The sequence below is a fragment of the Xenia sp. Carnegie-2017 genome, unplaced genomic scaffold, assembly GCF_021976095.1.
Source record: "Xenia sp. Carnegie-2017 unplaced genomic scaffold, XeniaSp_v1 HiC_scaffold_16, whole genome shotgun sequence".
NCBI classification, from domain to species: domain Eukaryota; kingdom Metazoa; phylum Cnidaria; class Anthozoa; order Malacalcyonacea; family Xeniidae; genus Xenia; species Xenia sp. Carnegie-2017.
This window is the reverse complement of record NW_025813469.1, coordinates 1,138,350-1,162,282: the sequence shown is the minus strand read 5'-3', so window position 1 is coordinate 1,162,282 and position 23,933 is coordinate 1,138,350. Positions and strand designations below refer to the sequence as shown.

Sequence of the window (23,933 nt, the reverse complement as noted above, 5' to 3'; positions counted from 1 at the left end):
TTAAAATAGTAATATTTATAATTAAATATAAGCCCTTAATGCGCCGTTCATTTCTAGAATCCGGAGTTACTGCGAGTTAATCCGAGTTAGGTCAGCAATTACTGCGATACGAGTGGTCGGATCTGCCTCAACTCGCGAACATACTTTAAATATTGACCTAGGTTATTGGGAAAGTTGTCTTTACATTTGACTGTCCCTTTATCATGGATATTTTTACACACTGATTTTAGTCATCTTTGAAATATTAAACGAGTTACTGCTCGTGCATTTATGTTTTATTTCGAGTATTATCGGTCCAGTTAAGGACCATGAAAATTGCATAGCCGGCCATATTTCAGGCCGTCCAGCGGGTATTGGTATAAGTTTTCAATCAGCAATAACGCCTCGGATGAACCTCATCGGCTATGATCCTGCCACTGCGCAAAGCTAACATACATCAGAAATAAGTGAATATAAATATAAGGTGCCGTTTTCTTACGCTTGTGGTGACCACAAACTAAGACAATTGTTAAAGCAAGAGTAAGTATAATTAATAATAAATTAGCAATCAATAATTTTCATGTGTAGGTGACTTCAATTCATACACATGCGGAGGAAAATATAAAAAAATTAATGGATAAATACAAAAAACGGGAATTGAAGATGAAGAAAGATAACGAAGCTGAAAAAGACAAAGTAAGATTTGGTTATGTAATGAGCATGCGCACTACGGTATGATCCAGATTAGTTGTTATAGTTTGATTGAATTTCTTTGGGACATAAGTTGAGACTTTAGTTTGTTTTTTTTTATTTCATTTATTGATTAATTATCGTTTATTTCAATGTAGTACGAATCCATTTTGAAGAAATTCAACGACGCACTTGAAGCTGAAAGGGCTGAGAAAGAAAAAATGGTGATAAGTTTTGAACAGAAAGTGAATGAACTTAATCAGGTCAGTATTTAAGCCGAGCTTGAGGTCTTTACAAAGAAATATCGGACCGTAGTTTTTTTTTGTACAGACCGAGATCGTAGGGCGATTGCCTTTGACTATAAAATTACGCTTTTCGGACTGTGGTCGATTACGGGAAAATAATGGACAGGCAAAAATGCTTCTGAGCCAATCAAAGCGCGCCATTTAGCCGGAAGTGACACTTGCCATATAGTAATACTTCTTACTTGATGATCATTATAAAGTATAGAGTATGTAGGTAGGGAAAAAAATCTATTTCTCTTAGTTCTGAACATTTTCACCATGCGTGGTATTGAGAGTGCTATAGCGATAGCGTAATAAAGCCTTTGAACGTATGACAATCATACCTTATTTCATCAATTGTAGTTTCTTTCTTTTTTATATTTTTTTAGAAGATTATTGAGCGAGAAAGAGTCAAGCACTTTCCACGGGTAACTTAGCAACACAATCTTTCTCCCCGTTGGCGTAAGAAGATTAATAACTGCCAGTGGCTCATATTTATATCTACACGATTTGCCGTGTTAAGTTGCCTTAAAATCTCTTGTTTTGCACACGGATTATAACATTCATAAATGAACACGAGCCCCCCCCCCCTCCAATTATCGATCTTCTTACGTCCATGTCACCCCTCCCCCTCCTCCAATATTTCATGACATAAAGATTTGATCTGATTAACGTGCCTGCTACGTAATTGCTGACAAGACCTAAGTGTTTGTATCAGTAAAGTTGATCACCGTCATCTTGAATCACAAATGTCTTGTTCATTATTTCCTGTACAGGGTAAACCGCCTCAACCACCCAGCCCTGCTCATGAAATTGGTATGGTTTGTCTTGTTAGTACTTTGTACTGTTTCTTTCCTTCATTTGCACAGTTTCATTCATTATTTTGTAGGTGCGTTAACCCGTGAACATGTTGAACAATCATCACAACTGGCGGAGAGCGACGAGAGTTAGTAATGTGTATAATTTAATACATGGACCGATCGAATAAAGTTTGTTTTTTCCCCCACTTCTTGTGGATTACTCATTAACATGCGGTGTTTTTATTGCAAAGAAAGTATAAACAAACTATACAGCGGTAAAAAATATTCACTCTCAAGAGACGTTGGAATATCGAAAACATCCATTAGTTAAACGCTTTATACGTCGATCTTTATGCAGTAGCAGTGACGTTCAGATTTTACTTGCACGTCATCGTCAACTGTCTTGTTCGCAATTGTTAAATCAGCATAAAGTTGTTCATATCAGCCAAAAAAAGTCAGATCATTTGTGCAAGTTTATGAAATCTAGCACCACTAGTAATCGCCTTGCATTGAGATGTTTTATAAATGATCTTTTTAGATGATCTCATGACGTTGTATGTTGCATTCAATGGTACCGACTATCAACTTCGTCGGGAAGCCTCGGCATCGTCACGTGATTGGTCAGATCAGTTCTCGTTCCAGGCCAGTCGAGAGCCTTACCCACCATTCAACTATCCTATCTATGTATACTCGGCTGGTGGCTCGCCCTATTGGAGGCAGTATATCTCAACCAAGTCATCTCCTCCTAGTAATGAATATCGCACTGATTACTTGTTCTACGTATCTTCAATACCGCTGGCTGGAAGTATCGCCTGCTATTTGTTGGAGAAAGGAAGCGCCAATGTGATCAAGTCCTCTATAGCGAAGACTGAAACGTTATCTGGATGGCGAAACACTGGAATTAAATTTTATGCGCTTAAAACAACCCCAGCTGGCTCCCCAACAAGACGTGAGTTTAATGCTGTCATTTTTCAGTGCAAGATTGAAAATTGTATTGTTGTCTTTTAATTTGTCAGCCTTGAGTAGATCTGGAACTTTAGTATCTGATACAGGAACTGAAGGTGTTGATGAACCGTCTGATTCAGGTAACTTCAGTAATCTTCAGTCTTGTAGCTTTATCGAACTAAAATATAAAATATTTGACCACAATTTCCACTTTATCAATCTTCGATGTAGATTTTTGTTCTTGTATGTATGTGTCATTATTTTACACAGACGAGTTATCTGTGTCTAGTTTAAACACTGCCACTGAGAGTGCGAAGAAAAATCTTGCTGAAGCCATTGAAATGTAAGCTTTTTATTGTGTGAGTTGGTGAGAGATGATTGTTTGATTGTTGAAGGGGAGGGGGGGTGGTAAAACGAGAAATATTTTGGTTTGATCATTAGTAATTTATCAACATCGTATTTACTAACTTAGGAATCGTACTAAAGTAGAAGAAGTACAAAAGCCAACGCCAAGGCCCCTTCCTCCTCCTCCTCCTTCAAAAGCTGAGCAACCTGAAGAGTCTCTTGAATCAGAGTATGTACTCCGTTGTTTTTGATGTTAGTTAATATAGTGGAGAGGTGAGGTTCCAGAAATTTTATCTCTTGAATCAGAGTATGTACTCCGTTGTTGTTGATGTTAGTTAATATAGTGGAGATGTGCGGTTCCAGAAATTTTATCTCTTGAATCAGAGTATGTACCCGTTGTTGTTGATGTTAATTAATATAGTGGAGATGTGAGGTTCCAGAAATTTTATCTCTTGAATCAGAGTATGTACTCCGTTGTTGTTGATGTTAGTTAATATAATGGAGATGTGCGGTTCCAGAAAATTTATCTCTTGAATCAGAGTATGTACTCCGTTGTTGTTGATGTTAGTTAATATAGTGGAGAGGTGAGGTTCCAGAAATTTTATCTCTTGAATCAGAGTATGTACTCCGTTGTTGTTGATGTTAGTTAATATAGTGGAGATGTGCTGTTCCAGAAAATTTATCTCTTGAATCAGAGTATGTACTCCGTTGTTGTTGATGTTAGTTAATATAGTGGAGAGGTGAGGTTCCAGAAAATTTATCTCTTGAATCAGAGTATGTACTTTGCGCAAGTTGAACGGAAAAATAAAACCAAAACTATTTGTTCTTTTGTGTGTGAAGTTTCGGTGCTGAAGAAAGGACTGAAAGAATCGTACAGCTCTGTAAATTTGTTCACCAAATGTTTTATTTTCATATTTTTCATACAGGAGTGAGGATGATCAATCTGAAGAGGAATTGGTGCGTTTCCTTATATCGAACATCATTAAATAGTTTTATCCTGTGGTTTTGAATTGGCTAAAATGTAAAGATATTCCCTTGATATTTTTAGGGAACAACCTTAGAGACAGGAACATTTACACCTTTGAGAGATTTCCAACAATCATAAGTAAGACACTCATTGAAGATTACGATTTAATTTATCAACGATTCGTTTCAGTTTTGTGTTGTATAAATATAACCTATAATAATCCGAAGAGATCGGATTCGTACAGTCTCTAATATTGCAGGATTTAGTTTAGCTGCGTTGATTAACGTGCGATTATTTTTCCACATTTTCCACATAGCACAATATAACCACAAAGCAAAGACTTTGGAACAATGCAAGGATGAAGTAAAAGAGGAGTTCGAACAGGGTTTAGGCAAGAGAGGAATTGAACCTGAGACTACGCGGTTGTCAAGCAAACAGCTCGAGTCTAGAATGAAGTCCTTAAGATCAGAACAGGAAGGCCATGCCAAGGTATTACGTTAGGGGACACGCTATAATCAGTGCAAATTATATCTTTAAGATGACAACAGGTTAAGGCCATCTCATTAAGCTAGCTCTATGTGAATGAACATTTTATAAATGTGAAATCATTTGTGAAACCAATTAAGTGAAGTCGCCACAGTTTATTGTGATTATTACATCTTTCTCGTTTTTCGAACTAAAACTTTCTCCTTATCAAAAGAAGTACAATATTATTGAGTAAAAGATTGGTGGATACATATTTGTAATTTCAACTATGTCAATTGCTGTTTTTTAGAAATTTAGAAATTTCAAGGAAATTCGAAAGCGAAAAGCTGAAGAAGTTGATAACTTGGCGAGGAAAACATCAAATATAAAAAAGTTGGCAAAGTCTGAAGATCAACCTGAAGGTATTGGTGACAATCATCGCTTAATCTCTTTTTCTAATTTAGATTGTTTACTGACAAATTCTGTTTTATAGGTTCATTCATACGGCGCTCTCCTACTTTGAAGCCCTCGTTAAAATCTACAGCAAGTGCCATCAATGCTGTCAGAGGTTTTGCATCTCCTAAAGCAGGCTTGGATATTAATTCTGCTGAGCTCGCGCTGAAAAGGTAAGTTCAGTCGGACTCTTGTGAACGCACAAAATAATCGCTTGTGTGTAGTGTGTATATGTGTGTATATGTGTGTATAAGTGTGTATAAGTGTGTATAAGTGTGTATATGTGTGTATAAGTGTGTATATGTGTCCGTTTCTTTGTCACGAAAGACGTAGCAGTTATACCGAACCCACTTCACCGAAAGCAGATATGTCATTCACTACGACCTCGGTGACTGAACCTTCTGAAAGCGTGTCAGAGGAAAGCAGACAACACGAAGTAGATAACATGCAGCACGAGTTAACCGATGAAGGATCTGATGAAGATGTCGATTGGGACTCAGCCTTGAGGTATGAAGCGTGTATTGTTGTTTAGGTTATTTGCTCCTACATCATTACCTGTGTGCGTGTTTTATTTTGTAAAAGTGAGGAGGATGCCCATGGTCGGAAAATGGTTCCGAAGGTTTCTGTTCATATACCATCACAAACATCTCAGGTATAAAAAATGGACGCGAAGTGACAATTTTTAACTTTTGTTGCCACTTTCATGTTTTGTGGGTTTCATCGTTGTTAGGTGCAAGAACTTGCATCCAGTTTAGAGAGAAGCTTAAAGAGATCATCGAAAATTAAAAAACCTGCAGGTGCTGTGGCACTTATTCATTCGACCCCAAACTCCGCTGTTTTACCCTCGTCCAATGTAAATGTAAGTTTCATGCTTGTTGTTGTAATTTTTTGTGAGTTATATAAAGAGAAATAATTGTTCTTTATTTAACTTTCAATTTTGAATTTTAGAACTTCGAGGACGAGAGCGATTTTTTATCCAGTTCTCCCGAGCCCGACAGCAATAAAAAACAGACAGGGTATGTTCAATACTGCCTTACTCATTTACTCCATCATATAGCAGCATTGAAATTAGTATAACTGCAAGGCTTCTTCCAGTCAAAATTAAAGCCAGTGATTCAACTAGTCACGAGCTTTTCATGCGCGGCTTACGACAGTAAACTAAATCACGTGACTTAAAACCCTTATGTATAGCTTTCCACTGGTCTCCAGTGGTAGTCCAGTGCATACTAGTCTTGACGGGTGCAATTTTCCCTTATTAAAAATAAATATAAAGATTTTAAGCTGTTACTGTATACACTAATGATATTCACACTTTCAACATTTTGATTTTAGACTTACGAAGAAACCCTTACAATCTAACGGTGAGTAAAAAGTTGTCGTCGATATTTAATTTAATTAAGAGACAATAAGCATTTAGGTAATTCATATTACACGTAAAATATATCATGAAACCCATTGGAACCAAATTATGAAATAAACATTTTATATAAGCGTGCCTGAATAAAAGCCAAATCACTTTGAAAAGAATTCAGTCGGGCACAACTGAATATATGGATATACACCTTCCCCTTCCCACAATTAGCTTTCTAGCTACGACCCTGTTTCGTACTTTACTCGACTCCTGAACACTTACGAAATATATGTTTGTAAATGATGATCGTCCAGGTTAATAAAGTCCTGAGAAGGACTGTTTTTGTTGTTGTTGACTGACGTTTCGACAACCTTAGCGGTAGTCATCTTCAGAGTCAAATGAGGAGTAAACGTCAGGTTAGCCGTATTTGTTGTCTGGTTCTTACGTCATTGTATTGTGTGTACAGGAAATGTGCAGGAAATGTGTATTGTCATTGTGGATTAGTGTGAAGTGAAATATTTTATTTTTAGTTGTGATGGACTTTATTAACCTGGACGATCATCATTTACAAACATATAACGATACTCCCAGGTTCAAACCATTTACTTTACTTACGAAATATCTTGGGAACGTTGTTCGATATTTCAACAACAGCACGATCATTAGAAAATGTTTGTTGTACTTATTAATGACAAAATGCAAAAAGAAAGCATTCTATAGTTTGTTTTTAATTCATATAATTTCTACGAATGTTTTAGGTGGTCGACTCGGTGGCAATGTTGCATTTGATAACGTACCTAAGAAAGGTGTTAAGTTTAGTGGTAATAATTATAGTGATTTCGATGACAGTGATTTAGATATTGAAAATATTTCTTAGCAAATACGTTATATTTTTACCCTTTTATATTCACGTAATTTGTAGCTATATACATATCTAAGTTATTTTGTGAAATTTAGTAATATATTGGAACTCGAAGTTTTGTAAACTAGTAAAACAGGTTTACAATTATATGACGTCATTCAAGTGGGAATCGCACGCGCTCTCGTCATTGGCTAAAGTGTATCGTATGTAGAGATTTTAGTAGAAAATGTACGCTGAAAAAGGTATGACCAGATCATGCTATGGAATGCAGGAATATAGTCCTGAGGAAATTAAAGAACAGTGGAGGGAGTGTATTAAAGTAAATAATTCTATGAACATTTTATATTTGATCTTAAGCGTGTTTCGTCCTGATCAATTCTATCGTTTACAGAAAGAATTCTCTTTGGCGAAAAATGCTTGCAGCGAAATTTATGTTCCAGTGGATCGATCAAACGCTCTCAATTTTTCCAACAATTTAACATACTTCAACCGCAAGAAAAAGGTGAGTCTCGTTCTAAAGTTGCTTTCATCAACTCGTTAATAAACAATCCGTAACTTAATCTTAGAACAATAACAAATCAACATACGATAGAATGTTCCACATTGAGCACGGTTACTGCAGTAGGATACACAGGGATGACAGGGAACACACGGGGTCTTGATGTGCAAGCAGAGGAAGAAGAAAGAGCCGTTCCTTTACTTTCATCTTCTATGTATGGAAACCGGCCACCACTGGAGGTACAATCACGTCAGCATGTCCGCGTAGGACTGGTAAAGAGAGATTTTATCGCCATTGTGGAGCAACAGTACATCAGGATGAAGGTGCCATTAAGGTTCAGGCAAAAAAATAATAAACAATAATAAAAAGTTATTAATGCAATAAAACATTTCTTCGTGTATTCCATAGCTATTTTATTTATGTGCTCAAAAAAGCAAAGTACACCGATTTATAATTTATCGCAGTTTTGACATTTCCTTTGAGTTGATGATCAAGATAATATGAATGAAAGTTGATGGGAGTTTAAGGGGTGAGTTGAATGTTTAACACAGCTGACGTTTTCCGTATGTGCAAAATTTAAAACCACGTGCCTTGAAATCATAAAATAACTTATTTTCAAAATTTTTCCCACTTTTGAAAACTAAATCGATCAAATTTAGCTTTTAAGGTTATTTCTCGGTGCGAAATTCCCCCTAACTACATTTGTTCTGTGATCTTCTTCCTGCGACGGCATTTGGGGCAGTCTTCTGTTCTGAAGCACATCCTTAAAAAGAAAAATCAGGTGGAGTTTTAAGAGTTTCTGAACATAGCTCGACGCGTGCCTAATGGCTTACAATTATCAGTTTAATGAAGACAAGGGTGAATAGATAAATCATTAAATGTACGTACTTACGGTATACCGCTGAACACTTGGAACATTTAACAGAAGACAAGGGTGAATAGATAAATCATTAAATGTACGTACTTACGGTATACCGCTGAACACTTGAAAAATTTAACAGAAGACAAGGGTGAATAGATAAGTCATTAAATGTACGTACTTACGGTATACCGCTGAACACTTGAAACATTTAACAGAAGACAAGGGTGAATAGATAAGTCATTAAATGTACGTACTTACGGTATACCGCTGAACACTTGGAACATTTAACAGAAGACAAGGGTGAATAGATAAGTCATTAAATGTACGTACTTATGGTATACCGCTGAACACTTGAAACACTTGACAGCATGAGGATCAAAAGCAAAGATAACATCACTGGAATCTTGACATAGTTCACATATAAAACCTCTGGCTCGACAAAGATCGCAATCAGCTTTAATGTGCGCCAGAAAAATGGCGTGAATTTTGGAGATTTCGGGCAGGAGAATGTCATTATTTAGATCAATCAAGTCTTGAAATGAGTACATGTCTGCATTGTCGACGAAATGTTGACGCTTTTTTAACTGTGAGAAAAACAATGAATCCCGTGAGATGTATATATACCCTCCATGCTTTAATTTCAGAAGTTCGTAGCCGAAAGCTTACCTGAATGAGAAGTTTGCTTTCTAGTGCCTCGCGACAGGTGAGAAAATATTTCTTCATTATAAGAATATCTTCACGAAGTTTCTATAATTAATTTCATCTGTTATAGGCTTGCTTTACGTAAAATCAGTATATTCTACCCCGCAAATAAACACATTTCATATCACAGGAGCACGAGTTTGTATGAGATGCCTCACTCTACAAACGCCCCGTCTCTAATAGACGCCCACACGTATTGCTGCATTATAGTAAGTTGTTGATTGGGATTAGAAACCGTATATTTTGTCTTAGCTTTGTTTTTATTCGTTCAAACTAAGCTAGTAAAGATGATATTAACGCCTTCCTATTAACGTCATCCCAAGAACTCCTTGAAAAGTTTAGGATAACAAGAAAAGAATTTCATTTATTTTTAACTTCAGGCGAATCAAGCATCACTAAAAGACCTGGTTCATTCTCCCTTACGTCATAAGCAGTAACTCACCCCAATCTCCCGTAGTTCCTCGACATATCTAAATAACTGAGGGTTTATCTCTTGAATATTCACCATCGGTTTGGTTTTCATAAGCTCCAACAATTGTTTCGTGCTACGACACACCTAGAAACAAAGACACACCTAGAAACAAAGACACACCTAGAAACATACTTTCTTTTCTATGATATATGTCTTGATGACGTTAAATGCCTCGTGACGTCAGTATATGATGACAATTCATCTTTACTATAAAAATGTATTATTCACACCTTACGTGGAGTGAAATCCCAGTTTCGTAAAACCCTTGCAGGAATGATAGTATGATCATTCCAATGACAACTATCGCAAAAATATTGACCAGTGTAATCGCATATTCTTGCAACGGAATCTTTTTCTACAAAATTAAAATTCTACGAAATGACAAATGCGCAAGTAGTTTTTACTAAATAAGCAACGACCTACTCGAAAAAGCTATTGGACGTCGACATTCTGCGCATTTATACTGCTGACCATCGAGACCGCCGTCTGGACAGATTTCAAAAATGTACGACGCCGTTGACAGCTATAGGAAAAAGATCAAGAGATAAGGTAATATCGCTTCAATTGCTCGATAGAAGATAACAAAATGCTTTATAACTTATTTTTGTAATCTATATAAGGCCCAGAAAAATAAAACAAAAGACAATCCAGTAATCATTCTTAGACAGTTTTAGAAGTTTATAAGGACAAACAATGTCAAGAACAGACGTTTTCACGAACAATGTGGATCCCTTTTTAGTTCCTACTGTTTTGGGCCAAAAAAAAAAATTTATGATAGACAAAAATTTGAGTACGTTTTATTGACACAAGATCTTTGAATTTGATCAAGACACTTGCGATGGCAATGATATCCACAATCTGCAACGAAATTCATTTGCTTTATTGAATAATGTTAAAGTTTCATTAAATGTTGAAAAAGTATTTTTTAAACCTTTGCAGGTGAAGAGAGGCTGCCATACGGTCCAGATATTTTTGCCGCATTGATCACAGAAGTATTTCACACCGGACAAACCTTCCTGCTTCCTAAAGTGATGACCGAGAATCTTATGGAACTTTGTATCATCCACAGGAGGAGTATCCTAATTTAGGTAAAATGAATATATGTTGGTGAAATCAAAGAATGTTGCAACGCAGAAACTTTCTCTTACTTTCTCTTGTTGTAGGCGCAGACGAAGCTTGACCAACTTATCAACGAGATCATCTTTTGGCAAAGATTTTTCTTGTCTCTTCATGATCATTTTCTTGTAATGTTCAATGGCAATCTCCAATTCTTCACTCGCAGTAAGACCGGCAAAATTCTGCAACAATACAGTAAGTTTTGTAAATTATTAGCACAAACACCGAGGAGTAACCATAATTGAATTATGAGAATCGAAACTCTTTTCCAAGAAAACTTTTACATTAAGTGTAAAGACATGTTAGTGTCAATGCTAGACATGAAACATATTATTTTTCAGCTAAAAATCAAAAAACTGATAGAAAAATTAGAACGACATACATCTGGATTTGAGAAATGCTCTTCCTCGACATTCAACAAATCTTCAAACATATCCGATTCGTCTACAATTTGCTTGTTTGTACTTTCTTCATTACTTGAACGTTGTAAACTTGCAGAGTTTGTGAAATGAGACGATTCAAACACCGGAAAACCATTTTTGTCAAATGACACCGCGCTTTCCCCACTGCTCTTTCGTTCCAATGATGACGCAATAGATTTCGTGGACATCCTATGAATGCCGGGAATGAAATTTAAGTCTTTATCATCATCTGTGTAATCGCTAAACGATGAACCGTACGATGAAGACACTAATTCCGGATTCTCTACTTTACGAACTCGATAGTCGTAAAAGCTCGCACTTCTTGAAACTTCTGTGACGTTATTCGTCTCTGAAGAAGAACTTCGATGAATGGATTTAGGAGTTTCAAAAGAACTTTTTTCACATTCATCAGTCGTATCTTTGTTCTTTGAGTTAAATGTTTTTCCTTCAACATCTACTACCGTATCTTTTCCCCCCTTATGTTCAAATTCCTCCGTCCTTTCATCATCATTTGTGCGTGTTTTAGTTTCTGCTGTTGAATGAGTCATGTGAGCCTCGTAACTTTTGTCATCAGTAGATTCGTTTTTAGTCCTCGCATCATCTTCAAAATGACAATCGTTAACATTATACTTGTTTTGAACAAAACTGTTCTCGTCAACGGACTCTTCCAAAAGAAAGTCGTTCGCGTCAAACATTTTCTTGGAACTTATTGAAACTGCTGCTTCAATTCTTTCAGATAACTCTGGCTCCTTGTAATTTTCACTATTACCAAGAGTACTTTGTACAATGTCCTTTCCTATAAAACCCTTTGTTTGATCACAGACTTGTGTATTATCAACACCATTATGATCAGTAATTTCATTAGATGATGTATTTTTTAAAAGCAAAGTTTGAGTTTCTGAGTTCTCTACGCACTGTGTAGCAAAACCTTTGTCAGCAAGTGACGTCATTTTTCCCGCTTCTCCGTGTTCATCACAAGGATCAAGAGAGACATTCATGTTTCTGAGAGTTTCAGGCAGTTCAGTATCATCATAATGCTCCTGTTCTTCAATCACAACTGTTTTAACTTGAAGCTTTTTCCTTCGCTGTTTCTTTTTCTTCTGCACAATATGCGCAGTACGTTGAAGACTTTCTTCACCGTCATAGCCATTTTCTCTAGTCTTACCAATGTCATATTGAAAAGAGCCATGAATGGTTTGAGGCTCTAGTATACAAAAAAACAACCCAATAGCGGATTTGCTTTGTAAGTTCAAAAAAATTCAAAGAAAATGGCCAAGCTTACTGGTTATCAAGTTCTGAATGTTGTTGTGCTCAAACAAAGTCTGTGGACGGACAGATCTACAAAAGAACCAAAAAGTCTTCGTGACTATTTACTAATGGATACATGCAACTAATAGAACTTATATCAATTTATAACATACATGTCAAAGTCGAAGTTTGTGATTCCATTATTGAGAATGGATTGGACAGTATCTGCCATGATTGGATCTCGTAAAATGCATGTTCATGATAATGATTACTTGTAAAAACCGAAAACATTAACAAATAAATCTATCTGCATTTAATCCACTCTCATCTTTACATTGCTATAAATGCGCTGGATTACCTTAGCAAAGATTTGTCTTGCCTTACAGTGGCTATGTAGCTTCCCAATAAGTTTTGATTCACAGCCATTCTTATCCAAGCATAACACTTGTCTCTGTCAGTTTTAAGATGTAAGCTGAAACAAATATATGATCTTAAAATGATATTTGATTTCATTGCTACCATATTTATGCCATTTTACATTTTTAATTCGTGCAGATCTTCACTACAGGTAATTTTTTCCAACATTGACCAAATGGTAAACTCCATAGCCCTAGATATCAACCTGAAAACCATGAAGAAAAATTATTTTTAGATATGAATGTAAATCTTTTATTTGATGGATGTTTCTTTAGAGAGTTTATAATTTACTCTACCCATCTTTTAGTCCGTGGTGTAATATATTATCAACACATTGACACAGAAAAACAGTTTCTTGACAATCTTTGATGACATTTTCTCCTTGGGCAAACTTCTTTTGAATCTATTAAAACATAGGTGTCTAGGTCATAACCTGAGCACACTACAATTTTTTTCATTCTTTCTACAACCGTGTTTATCTAAAACAACTCCACATCACTATACTTAATAATATCTCAGAGTCAAAGAAACAATATTATATATACCTGTTCAACTGCTAAAGAACTTTGTTCAAGAAGTTCATCCTTGGATAGGGTCTCCATAACACTTTGCAATTTCATGAGAAATTTTTCATTGACAGCTGATATTTAAGCTTTATAAAAACTAAAACGGAAAATTCATTAACAGTTGAAACATAAGACAGGTCACGATAATATCATACTTAATTGACTGTCGTCGCCGAATACAACAATTTTAAAATCTCCATATGCGGCAGCGTACGAAAGTGCTGGCAAGAAAGTCACGTTATCCCGAGAAAAACTGTTAAGCAGGGAATCATTGGGAAATTTTAATCATCAATTTCTATACAGCAAATACAAAAATAAAAAATATACTCACCGTGTGAAATTTAAGTGTCTTTATGTCGTGGCTGATGCCGCAGACAAACAAAAAATTAAATCGTACATCAAATAATGGTTTGTTTAGTTTCCAATACTTTTGTAGAGCGAGACTTCATTATTTTCACTTTATCATCGTCTTGAATACAAATCACTGGATCCTTGAACTCATGTTATGATTTTCATTGTTTATGTTTCCAAATTTTTTTCTTCCATCAAACAGATTCATCAAACGAAGAACTCTCGTCGTAATTTTGTCGGCGTTCGGAGATAATATCTAGCTGGTTAATGGAATCAAGTGCACAACTCTTTGTGTTGAAAAGCATAATGGCAGATAATTTGAAATTTGTGCAAAATGTTTTAGAATTCTTAGATCGGACAGTACAAGTTGTGAAAGCGTCGTTTGGTCCAAATGGATTAGACTGTTTAGTTTCAACAACGTCTGGAAAAATGTTAATGACAAATGACGGACATGCGATCATCAAATCTTTATCTTTTGGAAATGTTTTTGGGAAACTGTGCTACAATGGCATGGTAAAATCGGGAAATTTCAGCAAAAAGTTCATGTTATTGCTCAAAGAAATGCTTTCTGAAGTTGCGAGTATAGAAGCTGTAAAAGATGTTGCTTCAATTAAACAAACACTCACTATTTCTCATGGCATGAAGTATTTGGCTTTGTCTGTATTGCCTGGAGTTTTCAATGACTTGAAAGATTCAGGAGTTATAGCTCACTGTTTTGAAGATGGAAGTAATATTAATTGGTTCATGAAGGCTATCCTACGCACAACTATTGATGGAAAATTTAATCCGAATATATGTACAATCCTTGTTGACATTTTAAGTCAATTATTATTTGAAGAAAATGCTTTACAAAGCTTCAAACTTATACAAGTCAGAATATCAGATGTTCTTGATAACTTTAATGAAGCTGTGTGGGAGGTTCCTGGGAAGCCATTCACTTGTTCTACAATTTTACAAGGAGTGCTTTTACCAAGACAATTTCTTACTATGGTAAAAATTTTACCAAAACCAAAAGATGAGAAGTTTTTTAAGTTTGTTATATATGAATGTGCCATAGATTATGAGGATACCTTAGGAAATACGATATTTTCAGTGCAAGAAAGAAATCAAATTGAGAAAATTCTTCTTTGGAAACAAGAATTTGTGCTCAATATAATTCGAGTGTTTGTTTCACATAACATACAACTAGTATTAACTTCGAAAAAGTTAGGAGAAACATTTGTCAATGCTTGCAATCAGAATTCAATTGCTGCCATTCACTTGATTCCTGAGGAGGACATTGCCAAAATTTCCCAAGTATTTAATCTGAGCCCAATATTTGACATGAATGATTTACCAATGCATATTGCTATGGCTACTTCATGTAAATCAATGCAAGTTGGACTGCATACCTATGTGCAATTGATGTCTGAGGAGATTCACACCAAGCAAATTATTCTTTTTGCACCTAATGAGTCATTTTGTCATCAGTACTCAATGGCATTAAAAAGCATGCTAAGAAGCCTCCAAAGCTGTATAAAACAAACATCCTCGGGATGTCAGTGCTTTATGTCTTATGTTCCAGGAGGTGGAGCATTTGAACTCGCATTTTCTCACGTCCTTGAACAGTACAGGAAAAAATATTCAAGCAATACAAGTTTGAATTTGGCCATTGAAATACTAGAGAAATCACTACTCGCCATTCCAAGAGAACTTATCAGAAATTCTTCTTGTAAACTCAACATGTTTCATTTGAAAGCTCAAACAAGACAATGTCTAATAAAAGGTCATCCATTGTTAGGCATCGATAGAAGTGGAAATTTCATTCCAATTGTTAAGAAAGGAGTTTTGGAGCCGACAATGGCGAATTATGATTTAATTTATTCTGTTTTGCAGCTTTTCATTCAAATCATTCAAACAGATAAGGTTCTTTTTGTCAAGAAATTGCCAAGTAAAAAAGAAACTGAAGATAATAGTTCTGATGATGAAGATGATAAATAAAAGCAACAGATATTGCCATTTTAGTCATTGGTATTATTCTATAATTCAACTCAATTTATTTGGTCTGCGTTCAGAAAAAGAATGTAAAATGATGAAAAAATATTTATAAAACAAGGTGAGTACCACTACTGTACACAAGCAACAACAAGTAATGGCAACCAAAGACATTCTTACACGATAGTCAAACTTTAGAGCCTATATTTTTATCGTTTTATTCATCAGTGTGCGAATTAACAATGTGCAATTTGCACATTGTTTTAGCTGAAATGAAAACAATTGCAAATCACTTTTTCAAACAATGTGCAAAAATCAGCGGTTTTAACGAAAAACACTGTCGTAAATCATATGAATTTGTTCACGTTTAAAAATATTAATTTAGCAATTAGCGCTATATAATAATTAACGTAATATCGATTTGATTATGCCTTTAAAGAAACACTTTTGTCAAAAAAATTGCACATCGTTTTTTCTGAACTAATTCGCACACTGTTCATATTTCATCCTTATCTACAAATGTGGTCTTAACACAAATATAGCATCGCTCAAAACATAAAAATCTTTGTGCATATCACCCTCACATAGATATGGAAGTCTTGAGACAGCTTCAACAATGAATCCAGCAGGAATAAAGACATCATATATAAAACTTTGCAACTGCTCTTCCCAGTGCTTCCCTTTCACAGGAATTCTTTCACTGGGTTTGATAATTTTTGTGCCTGGGAGATATAAAAATACAATTTCTCTGTAAGACCACCGGCTTCAAATTCATCATAAGTAATTTGTCTATTTAGCATGAATTACCTGATTCAACACAAGGCTTGAATGGCAATACTACAGCAACTATTAATCGACCTCTGTTTTCATTCAATGATTGTCGAATGTTTTCAAGCAAAGTTAAAGGTTTGTCACATCTGTCTAGTAAGTTCAAACAACTGATGACATCATAAGTTCTTGACATCCAATCATCAATTTCCAATACTTCGTAGTTCATTTGCCGTAGTCGCCATCTCATGCTAGGTGATTGTTCAGTAGCATAAATCTTTTCAAAATGATTTGCCATCATTTTTGTAACCTTGCCATCACCTGCACCAAGGTCAAGTAATGATGTTGCTTTCCATCCTTCAGGGATGTTCATCAGCTTTCGAAACTGGGCATTAGAGAATACAAACATTGAGCCTCTGTTCAGAATTCTATTAGAATAAAAACAAATGGAGTGAAACACTGTCTGAAAACAAGTTTCTGTCCGGGATATGAGAATTATACTCACCCATTAATTGTTGTAACAGATATGAAAAAGCGCAGAACATTTTTAATAACAGTGTGTGCCATTTGAGTAAACACATAATTTGTTTTATCATTACAATTTTCTAAAAACTCTTGAGACTCTTCATCAACGTCAAATTGAATAAACTTCTCAAGCACATCTTGATTGAACAGAGACATATTGACAGCATACCACTGAGGAGAAAAATTATTTAAAACATATTATTAATAGTTATTTTTATTAATACATAATTCATACATTTGTTTTACCTGAGTTATATCAATAGGATCACTATTTATGGCTTTAAGATTTTCGTGTAGCATTTTACCCATCACCGTCCTACTGTATCTCGTTGCAAACATTTCGTGTAATGTGAATGCATCTAATCCTAAAATTGCAACACATGACGTAGCAATATGTATTATAACATTGCAGCATTCTGAAGTCTTACTAGTAATAAAGTATCATTGAAAAAGATCTGAATGACAAGATAAAATCGTACAAACTCTTTCCCTTACCTACAGTGGATGAAAGTAGAACACAAAACAGGATGAAGTTCATCACCAAATGACAGCTTAAAAAAAGACGGCTGGTCTAACCCGACATTTTTACGACAAAAAATTCTGGTATTTTTTCATCTGTTCAATGAATAGTATTATGCATGGTTTCTCAAATGCCTTTCAATATATTTTTGTTGTCATGTAACACAATATAATATTTCGGCTTTTTTGATCAAATATTCAAGGCATCTAGTTATGGGCGTGCCATGCAAAATATAACAATATGCGTCAGAATATATACTGAATATCATATTTTCCGGGGGGGAGGAGGTGGTGGCCATAAAGCGTGCCGTTCCGTAGATTGTCTCTTTTAATCCCATCACATCATAAAATTGAGAAGACCGTAAAAGTTCGTTTCTTTTATTTCGACCAAGGTTAAACCTATCTTTTATCGTAAAGACTTCTTTAACACTGGAGATTTCACGTTAATTTTAACTTGTTAGGAAAATGTTTATGTTAGCCAGATATGATTTAAAAAGGTAGCGACAAATTTTTTCAAGAAGCTCGAAGACACCCAAAGTGCCCATGAAAATGGGTCACAAGTGCACAGAGCATATTCAATCCCAGGCACAGAAATGTTTGGGTGAAACTACAAAGTTTGATCAGGTCATTGGTGGTGTGAAGCGATGCTCATGTCTACAGGAAAGTCGATGCATTCATGTCTCAGGATCATTCATTTTCTTATTAATTTTGGTAGCAGTTTTAGTGATATTCTGTCGTGATCATTTAAAAGACATCATTGAATGGGTTGAAAACCTGCAGAAATGGCAAGGAGCTCTACTATTTATTGTTATGTTCACTATAGTATCATTTCCAATGGCATGGGGTTACATTGTACTTAACGTAGCTGCTGGTTACCTTTATGGATTTTGTATAGGTCTAGCTGTTGTAATTTCGTCTGTGTTCATAGGAATATTGGTATCATTTCAAGTCTGTCGACTTTGTCTTAGAGATTTTGTCCGAAAGCGTTTAGACTCTGAAAATTTATTAGCTGTTGTGAGAGTTGTCGAAGGCAAGAAAGGTTTTCGTGTTATTGCACTCTCAAGACTTACTCCTTTACCTTTGGATTGCAAAATGGACTTTTGCGGTAAGTGCTTAGCTTCGGTAAAATTTCTTGTTTCAATTAGACTCATTTATTTCAATAAAAGATTTTTTTAAAATAGTCTGTTGATCATATTGAGTATTATATTTGGTGGTCAAACCTACAGCTCTTATTTATTTTGTGTGTTTTGGCACTGATTATATTTGTCCTCTCCCACTTGAGAATTATGATTCAGTTTTTTGCAAAATCATGCTGTATGTCGATAAAATAATGTACTCGTGATAAATATGAAATTTGAAATGACTCAAACTTAAAACTATCTTGTTTATCGTATGTTGTTTAAGTCAACAAAGCTCACTTTGGAATTTGATATCCTTGTGCTTTACCCTAACCAAGGTCATTCTATGTTAAATGAGATATCCAATTACTTAGGGCTTCTTAACATGGAAATTGGGTAACCCGAGCTAAAGGGTTTTCCTAGAGCCAAAGCCAGTCAAAAATTGGCAAACGTTTACATGAGGCAGAGAAACCCTACCTGCTGGGCTATTGTGTTAGCTAGATGTGCCTGTTGTATTTTGTCTATTAAACTTGGCTATTGTCAAAAATCATTAAATATTTTTTAATCGTAATTTGTTTTTCATTTTCTAGATTACAAATATTAGCTTGACTAAATGTTTATCAGCTTCGTTAGTTGGCTTGCTTCCCACTCAAGCCATGAATACATACATGGGAAGCACATTGCGTTCAGTAGAAGATGTGATCAGTGAACATTCCGGCAACTATGTCATTTTGGTTCTACAAGTTATTGTTACCATAGGATTATCTGTTTATGTGATTAGAAAAGCAAGAAAGTATTTGAACAAAGCTTGCCGCGAGAGTGAAGTTGAGATGATGTTAGATAGAAGCGAAGTTGTCACATCTATACCAAATTATTTAGATTTACCATTACAAAAAGAATCAATTGTCAATGGTGGAAATGTTGTAAGTAATGGTCATATTCCTAATGGTCATGCTGGCAAACATGGACACAGAAGAGCACAGTCTCGTCCTATTGTTGCCATCCATGAGTTGAATGAAGATAATGATAAACTATCCTCTTGAAGACTGTTTTGATATTTTATTTCACTTCATTGTTTAAGTGAAGATTTGGTAAATATGATTGATAAACATGAGATTTTCTATTATGCACATTACAAAATTATACATTTTCAATTATAAGTTGGTATACAACTGCACCAGTATTGATTATGTTCTATTCATTATAGAGGGTTGTGTTCTTCATTGACACACAGCGTGTCAATCAAATGTATCAAATAAGTGCTTTGTTGGGACATTTAATTTAATGAAAGGTGGATTTTCTTCGTGATTTATCATCAGACATAGCCCACTCTCGGCTTGACCCAGATGTATGTGCCCTGGTATGACGACGTCTACTGCTGCTCCTCGAGCCACCAGGCATACGGCCTTGCTCTAGGAAATACAGTTCTTCGTGTTGTGTCCGACGACCCCTAGGCTCAAATGTACTGAAGCGTTTGGCTGCGGTATCCCTTATTTGTGTCCGTTCCATTTCTTGTTCGTTTGAGTCTCGCTTATACTGTTTACAAGTTCAACGAGTTTTTTCGTCTGATTTTCATGCCTCACCAAAACTTCCTTATGATTGATACGGGAGTTTTGAAGGCTTTGTAAGCTGGTGCGCATTTCTGAAACAAGCTTTTTCTGTTCTTTCATGTTGGAGTCCATTTCGGCAAGCTTACGTTCCTGTAACGTAACGATATTTTCAGAGAACTCTTGGATTTCCGCTAGCCTTGATTTACCTTGAAACGAAAAGTGGGATAATTCGACGTTAAACTTAATGTTTATCAAATTCCCCACATCAGTAATGAACCGATGAAGAGTTGATCACCCATTGTGGCGGAAGGCAAGATTTACTACTGTGAAATACTATTATGAACTATCATGAACTCCAAACCTTGTTCATGCAAGCTGCCTAGCTTTGACACCTTCGCCTCGACTGTCGTTAATCTTTGGCCTAAACTGGAAACGAGATCGACCAGTTCTTCCAATTTATCCTCCATCAGAACAGTAAGAACGTTAGGTGTGGGTCATTTCATTAGCCCTCGCAACTGCTTATGACGTAATTTGAAAAACGCTTGTGTGACGTCATGAAATTTGTGCGATCAGTAAATTAGCATTGATAATTGTTAATCGAAGAGTTAATGAAAGGTCACTCTCTTCAAGATGGCATTCGGATTTTCTCATCGCAGAAGCAAAAAATTTTAAAAAGGAATTTTATTATGCAGTCAGCGACCTTAAAGAGTTTTTTGTACAAAACTGTCGAAAAATTGTAAAAAAATCATTCATAACGAAAAGATAGTTACTCTCTTCACAAGTTTACTTATAATAAAATGTTTTGTCTATTTACAAAGGAAGTTGATCAATTCATTCAGTACTTTATCGTAAACTTCCACAATGTACGAGAATTCTGGTCACTCGTGAATTGCATAAAATGTTATATGATCAATCTTCTTTTGGTTTCTTAAATTTCATCTTTTGTTTCTTAGATCGTCTGGCTTGTTCCGTATAAAAAGTGTTCTCCTCATGTGCAACATTTTGACGCTTCCTCTTGGCACTAAATTTCTTGTCAACTGTGTCAATCAAGGAATTAAACCTGAAATAATTTAAGGATCAAAAAAGAATCAGGTTTTAAAAGAAACGTGACTTTATGTGCACTGGAAACAAACCTTTCGACCATTTGCTCATCTGTAACACATTCCTCCCTTTCGCGATCTTCACATTCAGCTAGTTCCTTTTGAGTAACTATTTCTTTAAATAACTTCTAAAATGTTTAATTAAAAACGCCATAAGTTGAAATGCTATTCCCAATCAATCACTTAGCAGTGATAAGCAAATTACTTTCAGAGGCTTGTACGATTTCTTACTTCAATGGTGGGATTGAATTTCTTAAATGACATTCTTCCAGTTGGAAGAAGGTTTTCGCAAACAACAAAGCTTGGCTCGTATTCCCAAACATTCCTAAAGTCAGTTGAATGCAAAACATTAACATTGTTTAAACAAGTAAGCAATCTGCACGAAATTTGCACACAATACAATAAATCCTTTTCACATCAACGTCTTACACATCCTTAGCGCTTTCTTCGTTATCAAGTACCCAGTGTGTTTCATCGATCTCTCGTTTCTCTTCTTCTTCTAACTTTTGACGTAATTTTGCTTCTTCCGTTCGTTGCATGAACTAGAAATATGTTAGTACAGTAAGATAATGACCAAAGGCATTCGTGCATTTAACTACACGGATCCTTGTATCACCTTCATTTTAAAAGATTCTTTGAAAGCTTTTTCTTTCCTTTCTTTCCTGCGCCATCTTGGGGTTCCTCTCATGCGAGATCTTACTTGAGCCCGCAAACAAACACGTTCCTTTTCATTATCTGTCATATAAACATGGCTATAATATGTTTGGATTTGAAAACTACATGTATTGTTTCTTTCCTCTTGAGGATTTTATTCATGTTTTACGGTGAATGGCAGGATGCAACCATGGTCGTAAAGTATACAGACATTGATTATGAGGTGTTCACTGATGCTGCTAGACATGTTACTATGGGAAATTCTCCCTATGCCAGGGCAACTTATCGCTACACTCCACTGCTAGCCTGGATACTCGTGTCAAATATAACGATTCATAAAGCTTTTGGAAAACTTGTTTTTGTGGTTTGTGATATTCTTGCTGGATACCTTATCGTTTTAATTCTGAAAAGTCAAGGAAACGCTGAATTTAGGGCTGTTGAATACTCTTGGTTGTGGTTCTTTAATCCATTAACAATAACAGTATCAACTAGAGGCAATGCTGAGTCACTTTTGGCTCTCCTCGTTCTTGCCACTTTTTATTTTGTACTCAAAGAGCGGTCAAATGTTTCTGCTATATTCTTTGGAATTTCTGTTCATTTTAAAATCTACCCAATAATATATGCATTACCACTATATTTAACAGTTGGATGGTACGCAAGAGGAAAGGAAAAAACTAGACGTCAGAGAGGGAATGGTGGTTGGTTTTCCTATATGATTTCGTATGTCATTCATCCACATCAGTTGAAATATGGACTGATTTCTTCATCTGTATTTTTCGTAATGACTGGACATATGTACTTCATGTAAGTTGGTGAAATGATAATTGACTCACCTTACTGGTTAGTTTAACTTATCATATTCTGTGTTTCTAGATATGGATACGAGTTCCTTGAGCATACATACATTTACCATTTGACAAGAAAGGATGTAAAACATAATTTCTCAGTTTATTTTTACATGCTATATTTGACCATGGATAGCCCATTCTCGTGGCTTATTAGCTTACTTGCATTTCTTCCTCAATTCCTTCTTGTCTTTGTTTTCGGCATCAAGTATTACAAAGATCTACCATTTTGTTGCTTTCTGCAGACATTTGCCTTTGTCAGTTTTAACAAAGTTTGTACATCACAGGTATATTTGTATGACAGCATTTGAGAATTTAATTTGATCTCACAACAGATCCTATACTTTCATAGATAAAATCAATTTTTTATTTCAGTACTTCCTTTGGTATTTATCCTTATTTCCACTAGCGCTGCCTCACGTAAAAATAAAAAACTGGAAGTATATAATGATGTTATCAAGTTGGGCATTAAGTCAGGTAATTTTTAAAAATGTCATCTACAAATACGTAATCATTTAGATCTACAAATTTTGTTATGAATGATGTGATCAGTTGTAAAGCAAGCTCGATCTTTTACTTCTACAATGCAAATTTTTCATCAAAACTATTATTCATTTCCTTAAAAAATCAATTCTATTTATTGTTTTTCCATTACGAACAAAAATATTTGGAGAGAAAAAGCGACTGGCTTTGCTAATGGATGCAATAAGCATTTCTCATATTCATAGCTTCAAACAGTTGATCAATTCAGAGGGCACTTTTACTAACTTTTGCTTCATTTGTTTTTTAGGCCTTTTGGCTGCTTGCAGCTTATCTTTTTGAATTTCGTGGCTACAATACTCTGCTGTTGGTGTGGACAGCTAGTTTAATATTTTTTGTTGTAAATGTATGGATTCTAAATACAATAGTTGTTAATCATATTTCGTTAGTAAAAAGGAAAAGTACATGAAACTTTCATTTCCACTTGCTCTGCTTTTTTTGGCTATCTTCACATCTCTCAGGATAGTGGGTTTTCCGGTTATGTGGTGTGATAGTGAAAGCCATTGTTTTAATGTCCTCTCTTCAGAATATTCACTGTTTGATT

The 23,933-nt window shown here is 35.4% G+C and overlaps 9 protein-coding genes, 1 long non-coding RNA gene and 1 other non-coding gene across 11 annotated transcripts in view; 6 read left to right on the top strand and 5 right to left on the bottom strand.

Moving 5' to 3' along the window:
- LOC124436532 (pollen-specific leucine-rich repeat extensin-like protein 3) overlaps positions 1 to 18,012 on the bottom strand; it is a 28,623-nt gene extending 10,611 nt beyond the window's left edge. The window contains exons 1-2 of the mRNA XM_046986478.1: positions 18,002 to 18,012; positions 6,894 to 6,901 (exon numbers count right to left, since the gene is read on the bottom strand). The gene's annotated coding sequence lies outside the window, so the exon portion shown is untranslated. The remainder of the gene's footprint in view (positions 1 to 6,893; positions 6,902 to 18,001) is intronic.
- LOC124437724 lies at positions 295 to 428 on the bottom strand. The gene has a single exon (XR_006945830.1). It is a non-coding gene; the product is annotated as a U4 spliceosomal RNA (small nuclear RNA).
- On the top strand, positions 3,570 to 4,124 carry LOC124436551. The gene is made up of 3 exons (XR_006945387.1): positions 3,570 to 3,583; positions 3,970 to 4,000; positions 4,092 to 4,124. It is a non-coding gene; the product is annotated as an uncharacterized LOC124436551 (long non-coding RNA).
- Positions 4,241 to 7,310, top strand: LOC124436531 (zinc finger protein DZIP1L-like). The gene is made up of 9 exons (XM_046986473.1): positions 4,241 to 4,499; positions 4,786 to 4,903; positions 4,969 to 5,101; positions 5,256 to 5,435; positions 5,511 to 5,580; positions 5,659 to 5,787; positions 5,877 to 5,944; positions 6,261 to 6,289; positions 7,038 to 7,310. The coding sequence occupies exons 1-9, from the start codon at positions 4,461 to 4,463 to the stop codon at positions 7,154 to 7,156; spliced, it is 885 nt and encodes a 294-aa protein (XP_046842429.1). The 5' UTR covers positions 4,241 to 4,460; the 3' UTR covers positions 7,157 to 7,310.
- LOC124436537 (uncharacterized protein C5orf49-like) lies at positions 7,215 to 8,098 on the top strand. Its single transcript, XM_046986485.1, is given in 4 exon segments — positions 7,215 to 7,460; positions 7,533 to 7,643; positions 7,708 to 7,793; positions 7,795 to 8,098. Coding segments are annotated over 4 exon segments (498 nt in total). The 5' UTR covers positions 7,215 to 7,367; the 3' UTR covers positions 8,003 to 8,098.
- On the bottom strand, positions 8,033 to 14,069 carry LOC124436543. The gene is made up of 17 exons (XM_046986492.1): positions 13,777 to 14,069; positions 13,425 to 13,542; positions 13,176 to 13,282; positions 13,001 to 13,084; positions 12,821 to 12,934; positions 12,636 to 12,733; positions 12,497 to 12,552; positions 11,175 to 12,418; positions 10,825 to 10,974; positions 10,608 to 10,755; positions 10,472 to 10,534; positions 10,100 to 10,201; positions 9,907 to 10,031; positions 9,647 to 9,760; positions 9,169 to 9,249; positions 8,833 to 9,086; positions 8,033 to 8,403 (listed from the first exon to the last, which is right to left on the bottom strand). The coding sequence occupies exons 6-17, from the start codon at positions 12,692 to 12,694 to the stop codon at positions 8,337 to 8,339; spliced, it is 2,463 nt and encodes an 820-aa protein (XP_046842448.1). The 5' UTR covers positions 12,695 to 12,733; positions 12,821 to 12,934; positions 13,001 to 13,084; positions 13,176 to 13,282; positions 13,425 to 13,542; positions 13,777 to 14,069; the 3' UTR covers positions 8,033 to 8,336.
- On the top strand, positions 14,099 to 15,799 carry LOC124436520 (T-complex protein 1 subunit gamma-like). Its single transcript, XM_046986452.1, has one exon. The coding sequence runs from the start codon at positions 14,103 to 14,105 to the stop codon at positions 15,774 to 15,776; it is 1,674 nt and encodes a 557-aa protein (XP_046842408.1). The 5' UTR covers positions 14,099 to 14,102; the 3' UTR covers positions 15,777 to 15,799.
- On the bottom strand, positions 16,186 to 17,787 carry LOC124436529 (protein-L-histidine N-pros-methyltransferase-like). Its single transcript, XM_046986470.1, has 5 exons — positions 17,559 to 17,787; positions 17,310 to 17,428; positions 17,044 to 17,234; positions 16,578 to 16,966; positions 16,186 to 16,492 (listed from the first exon to the last, which is right to left on the bottom strand). The coding sequence occupies exons 1-5, from the start codon at positions 17,599 to 17,601 to the stop codon at positions 16,284 to 16,286; spliced, it is 951 nt and encodes a 316-aa protein (XP_046842426.1). The 5' UTR covers positions 17,602 to 17,787; the 3' UTR covers positions 16,186 to 16,283.
- On the top strand, positions 17,886 to 19,877 carry LOC124436544 (transmembrane protein 64-like). Its single transcript, XM_046986493.1, is given in 3 exon segments — positions 17,886 to 18,660; positions 18,663 to 18,691; positions 19,291 to 19,877. Coding segments are annotated over 3 exon segments (1,017 nt in total). The 5' UTR covers positions 17,886 to 18,125; the 3' UTR covers positions 19,744 to 19,877.
- Positions 19,878 to 21,016: 1,139 nt separating this feature from the next.
- On the bottom strand, positions 21,017 to 22,092 carry LOC124437118 (M-phase phosphoprotein 6-like). The gene is made up of 5 exons (XM_046987134.1): positions 21,967 to 22,092; positions 21,780 to 21,892; positions 21,582 to 21,675; positions 21,384 to 21,478; positions 21,017 to 21,310 (listed from the first exon to the last, which is right to left on the bottom strand). Exons 1-5 carry the CDS (start codon positions 22,090 to 22,092, stop codon positions 21,160 to 21,162), a joined length of 579 nt encoding a protein of 192 aa, XP_046843090.1. The 3' UTR covers positions 21,017 to 21,159.
- A 1-nt stretch (position 22,093) lies between these two features.
- On the top strand, positions 22,094 to 23,812 carry LOC124436522 (GPI mannosyltransferase 1-like). Its single transcript, XM_046986455.1, has 4 exons — positions 22,094 to 22,808; positions 22,878 to 23,136; positions 23,225 to 23,326; positions 23,640 to 23,812. Exons 1-4 carry the CDS (start codon positions 22,099 to 22,101, stop codon positions 23,796 to 23,798), a joined length of 1,230 nt encoding a protein of 409 aa, XP_046842411.1. The 5' UTR covers positions 22,094 to 22,098; the 3' UTR covers positions 23,799 to 23,812.
- Positions 23,813 to 23,933: the final 121 nt, after the last annotated feature.

Coding starts and splice junctions, on each gene's coding strand:
- LOC124436531 (XM_046986473.1), top strand. CDS start 4,461: ATGAAGTCCTTAAGATCAGAACAGGAAGGCCATGCCAAG. Junction 4,904..4,968: donor AGATCAACCTGAAGGTATTG/GTGACAATCATC, acceptor TCTGTTTTATAG/GTTCATTCATACGGCGCTCT. Junction 6,290..7,037: donor GAAACCCTTACAATCTAACG/GTGAGTAAAAAG, acceptor CGAATGTTTTAG/GTGGTCGACTCGGTGGCAAT.
- LOC124436529 (XM_046986470.1), bottom strand. CDS start 17,601: ATGAACTTCATCCTGTTTTGTGTTCTACTTTCATCCACTGTAG. Junction 17,235..17,309: donor ATCCTATTGATATAACTCAG/GTAAAACAAATG, acceptor TTTTCTCCTCAG/TGGTATGCTGTCAATATGTC. Junction 16,967..17,043: donor TCTGTTACAACAATTAATGG/GTGAGTATAATT, acceptor TTATTCTAATAG/AATTCTGAACAGAGGCTCAA.
- LOC124437118 (XM_046987134.1), bottom strand. CDS start 22,092: ATGACAGATAATGAAAAGGAACGTGTTTGTTTGCGGGCTCAAGTAAGA. Junction 21,479..21,581: donor AATTCAATCCCACCATTGAA/GTAAGAAATCGT, acceptor TAAACATTTTAG/AAGTTATTTAAAGAAATAGT. Junction 21,311..21,383: donor GATGAGCAAATGGTCGAAAG/GTTTGTTTCCAG, acceptor AAATTATTTCAG/GTTTAATTCCTTGATTGACA.
- LOC124436522 (XM_046986455.1), top strand. CDS start 22,099: ATGGCTATAATATGTTTGGATTTGAAAACTACATGTATTGTTTCTTTC. Junction 23,137..23,224: donor ACAAAGTTTGTACATCACAG/GTATATTTGTAT, acceptor TTTTTATTTCAG/TACTTCCTTTGGTATTTATC. Junction 23,327..23,639: donor CAAGTTGGGCATTAAGTCAG/GTAATTTTTAAA, acceptor TTTGTTTTTTAG/GCCTTTTGGCTGCTTGCAGC.
- LOC124436543 (XM_046986492.1), bottom strand. CDS start 12,694: ATGGCAGATACTGTCCAATCCATTCTCAATAATGGAATCACAAACTTC. Junction 10,975..11,174: donor AGCATTTCTCAAATCCAGAT/GTATGTCGTTCT, acceptor GTATTGTTGCAG/AATTTTGCCGGTCTTACTGC. Junction 9,250..9,646: donor AGGAACTACGGGAGATTGGG/GTGAGTTACTGC, acceptor AATTAATTATAG/AAACTTCGTGAAGATATTCT.
- LOC124436520 (XM_046986452.1), top strand. CDS start 14,103: ATGGCAGATAATTTGAAATTTGTGCAAAATGTTTTAGAATTCTTAGAT.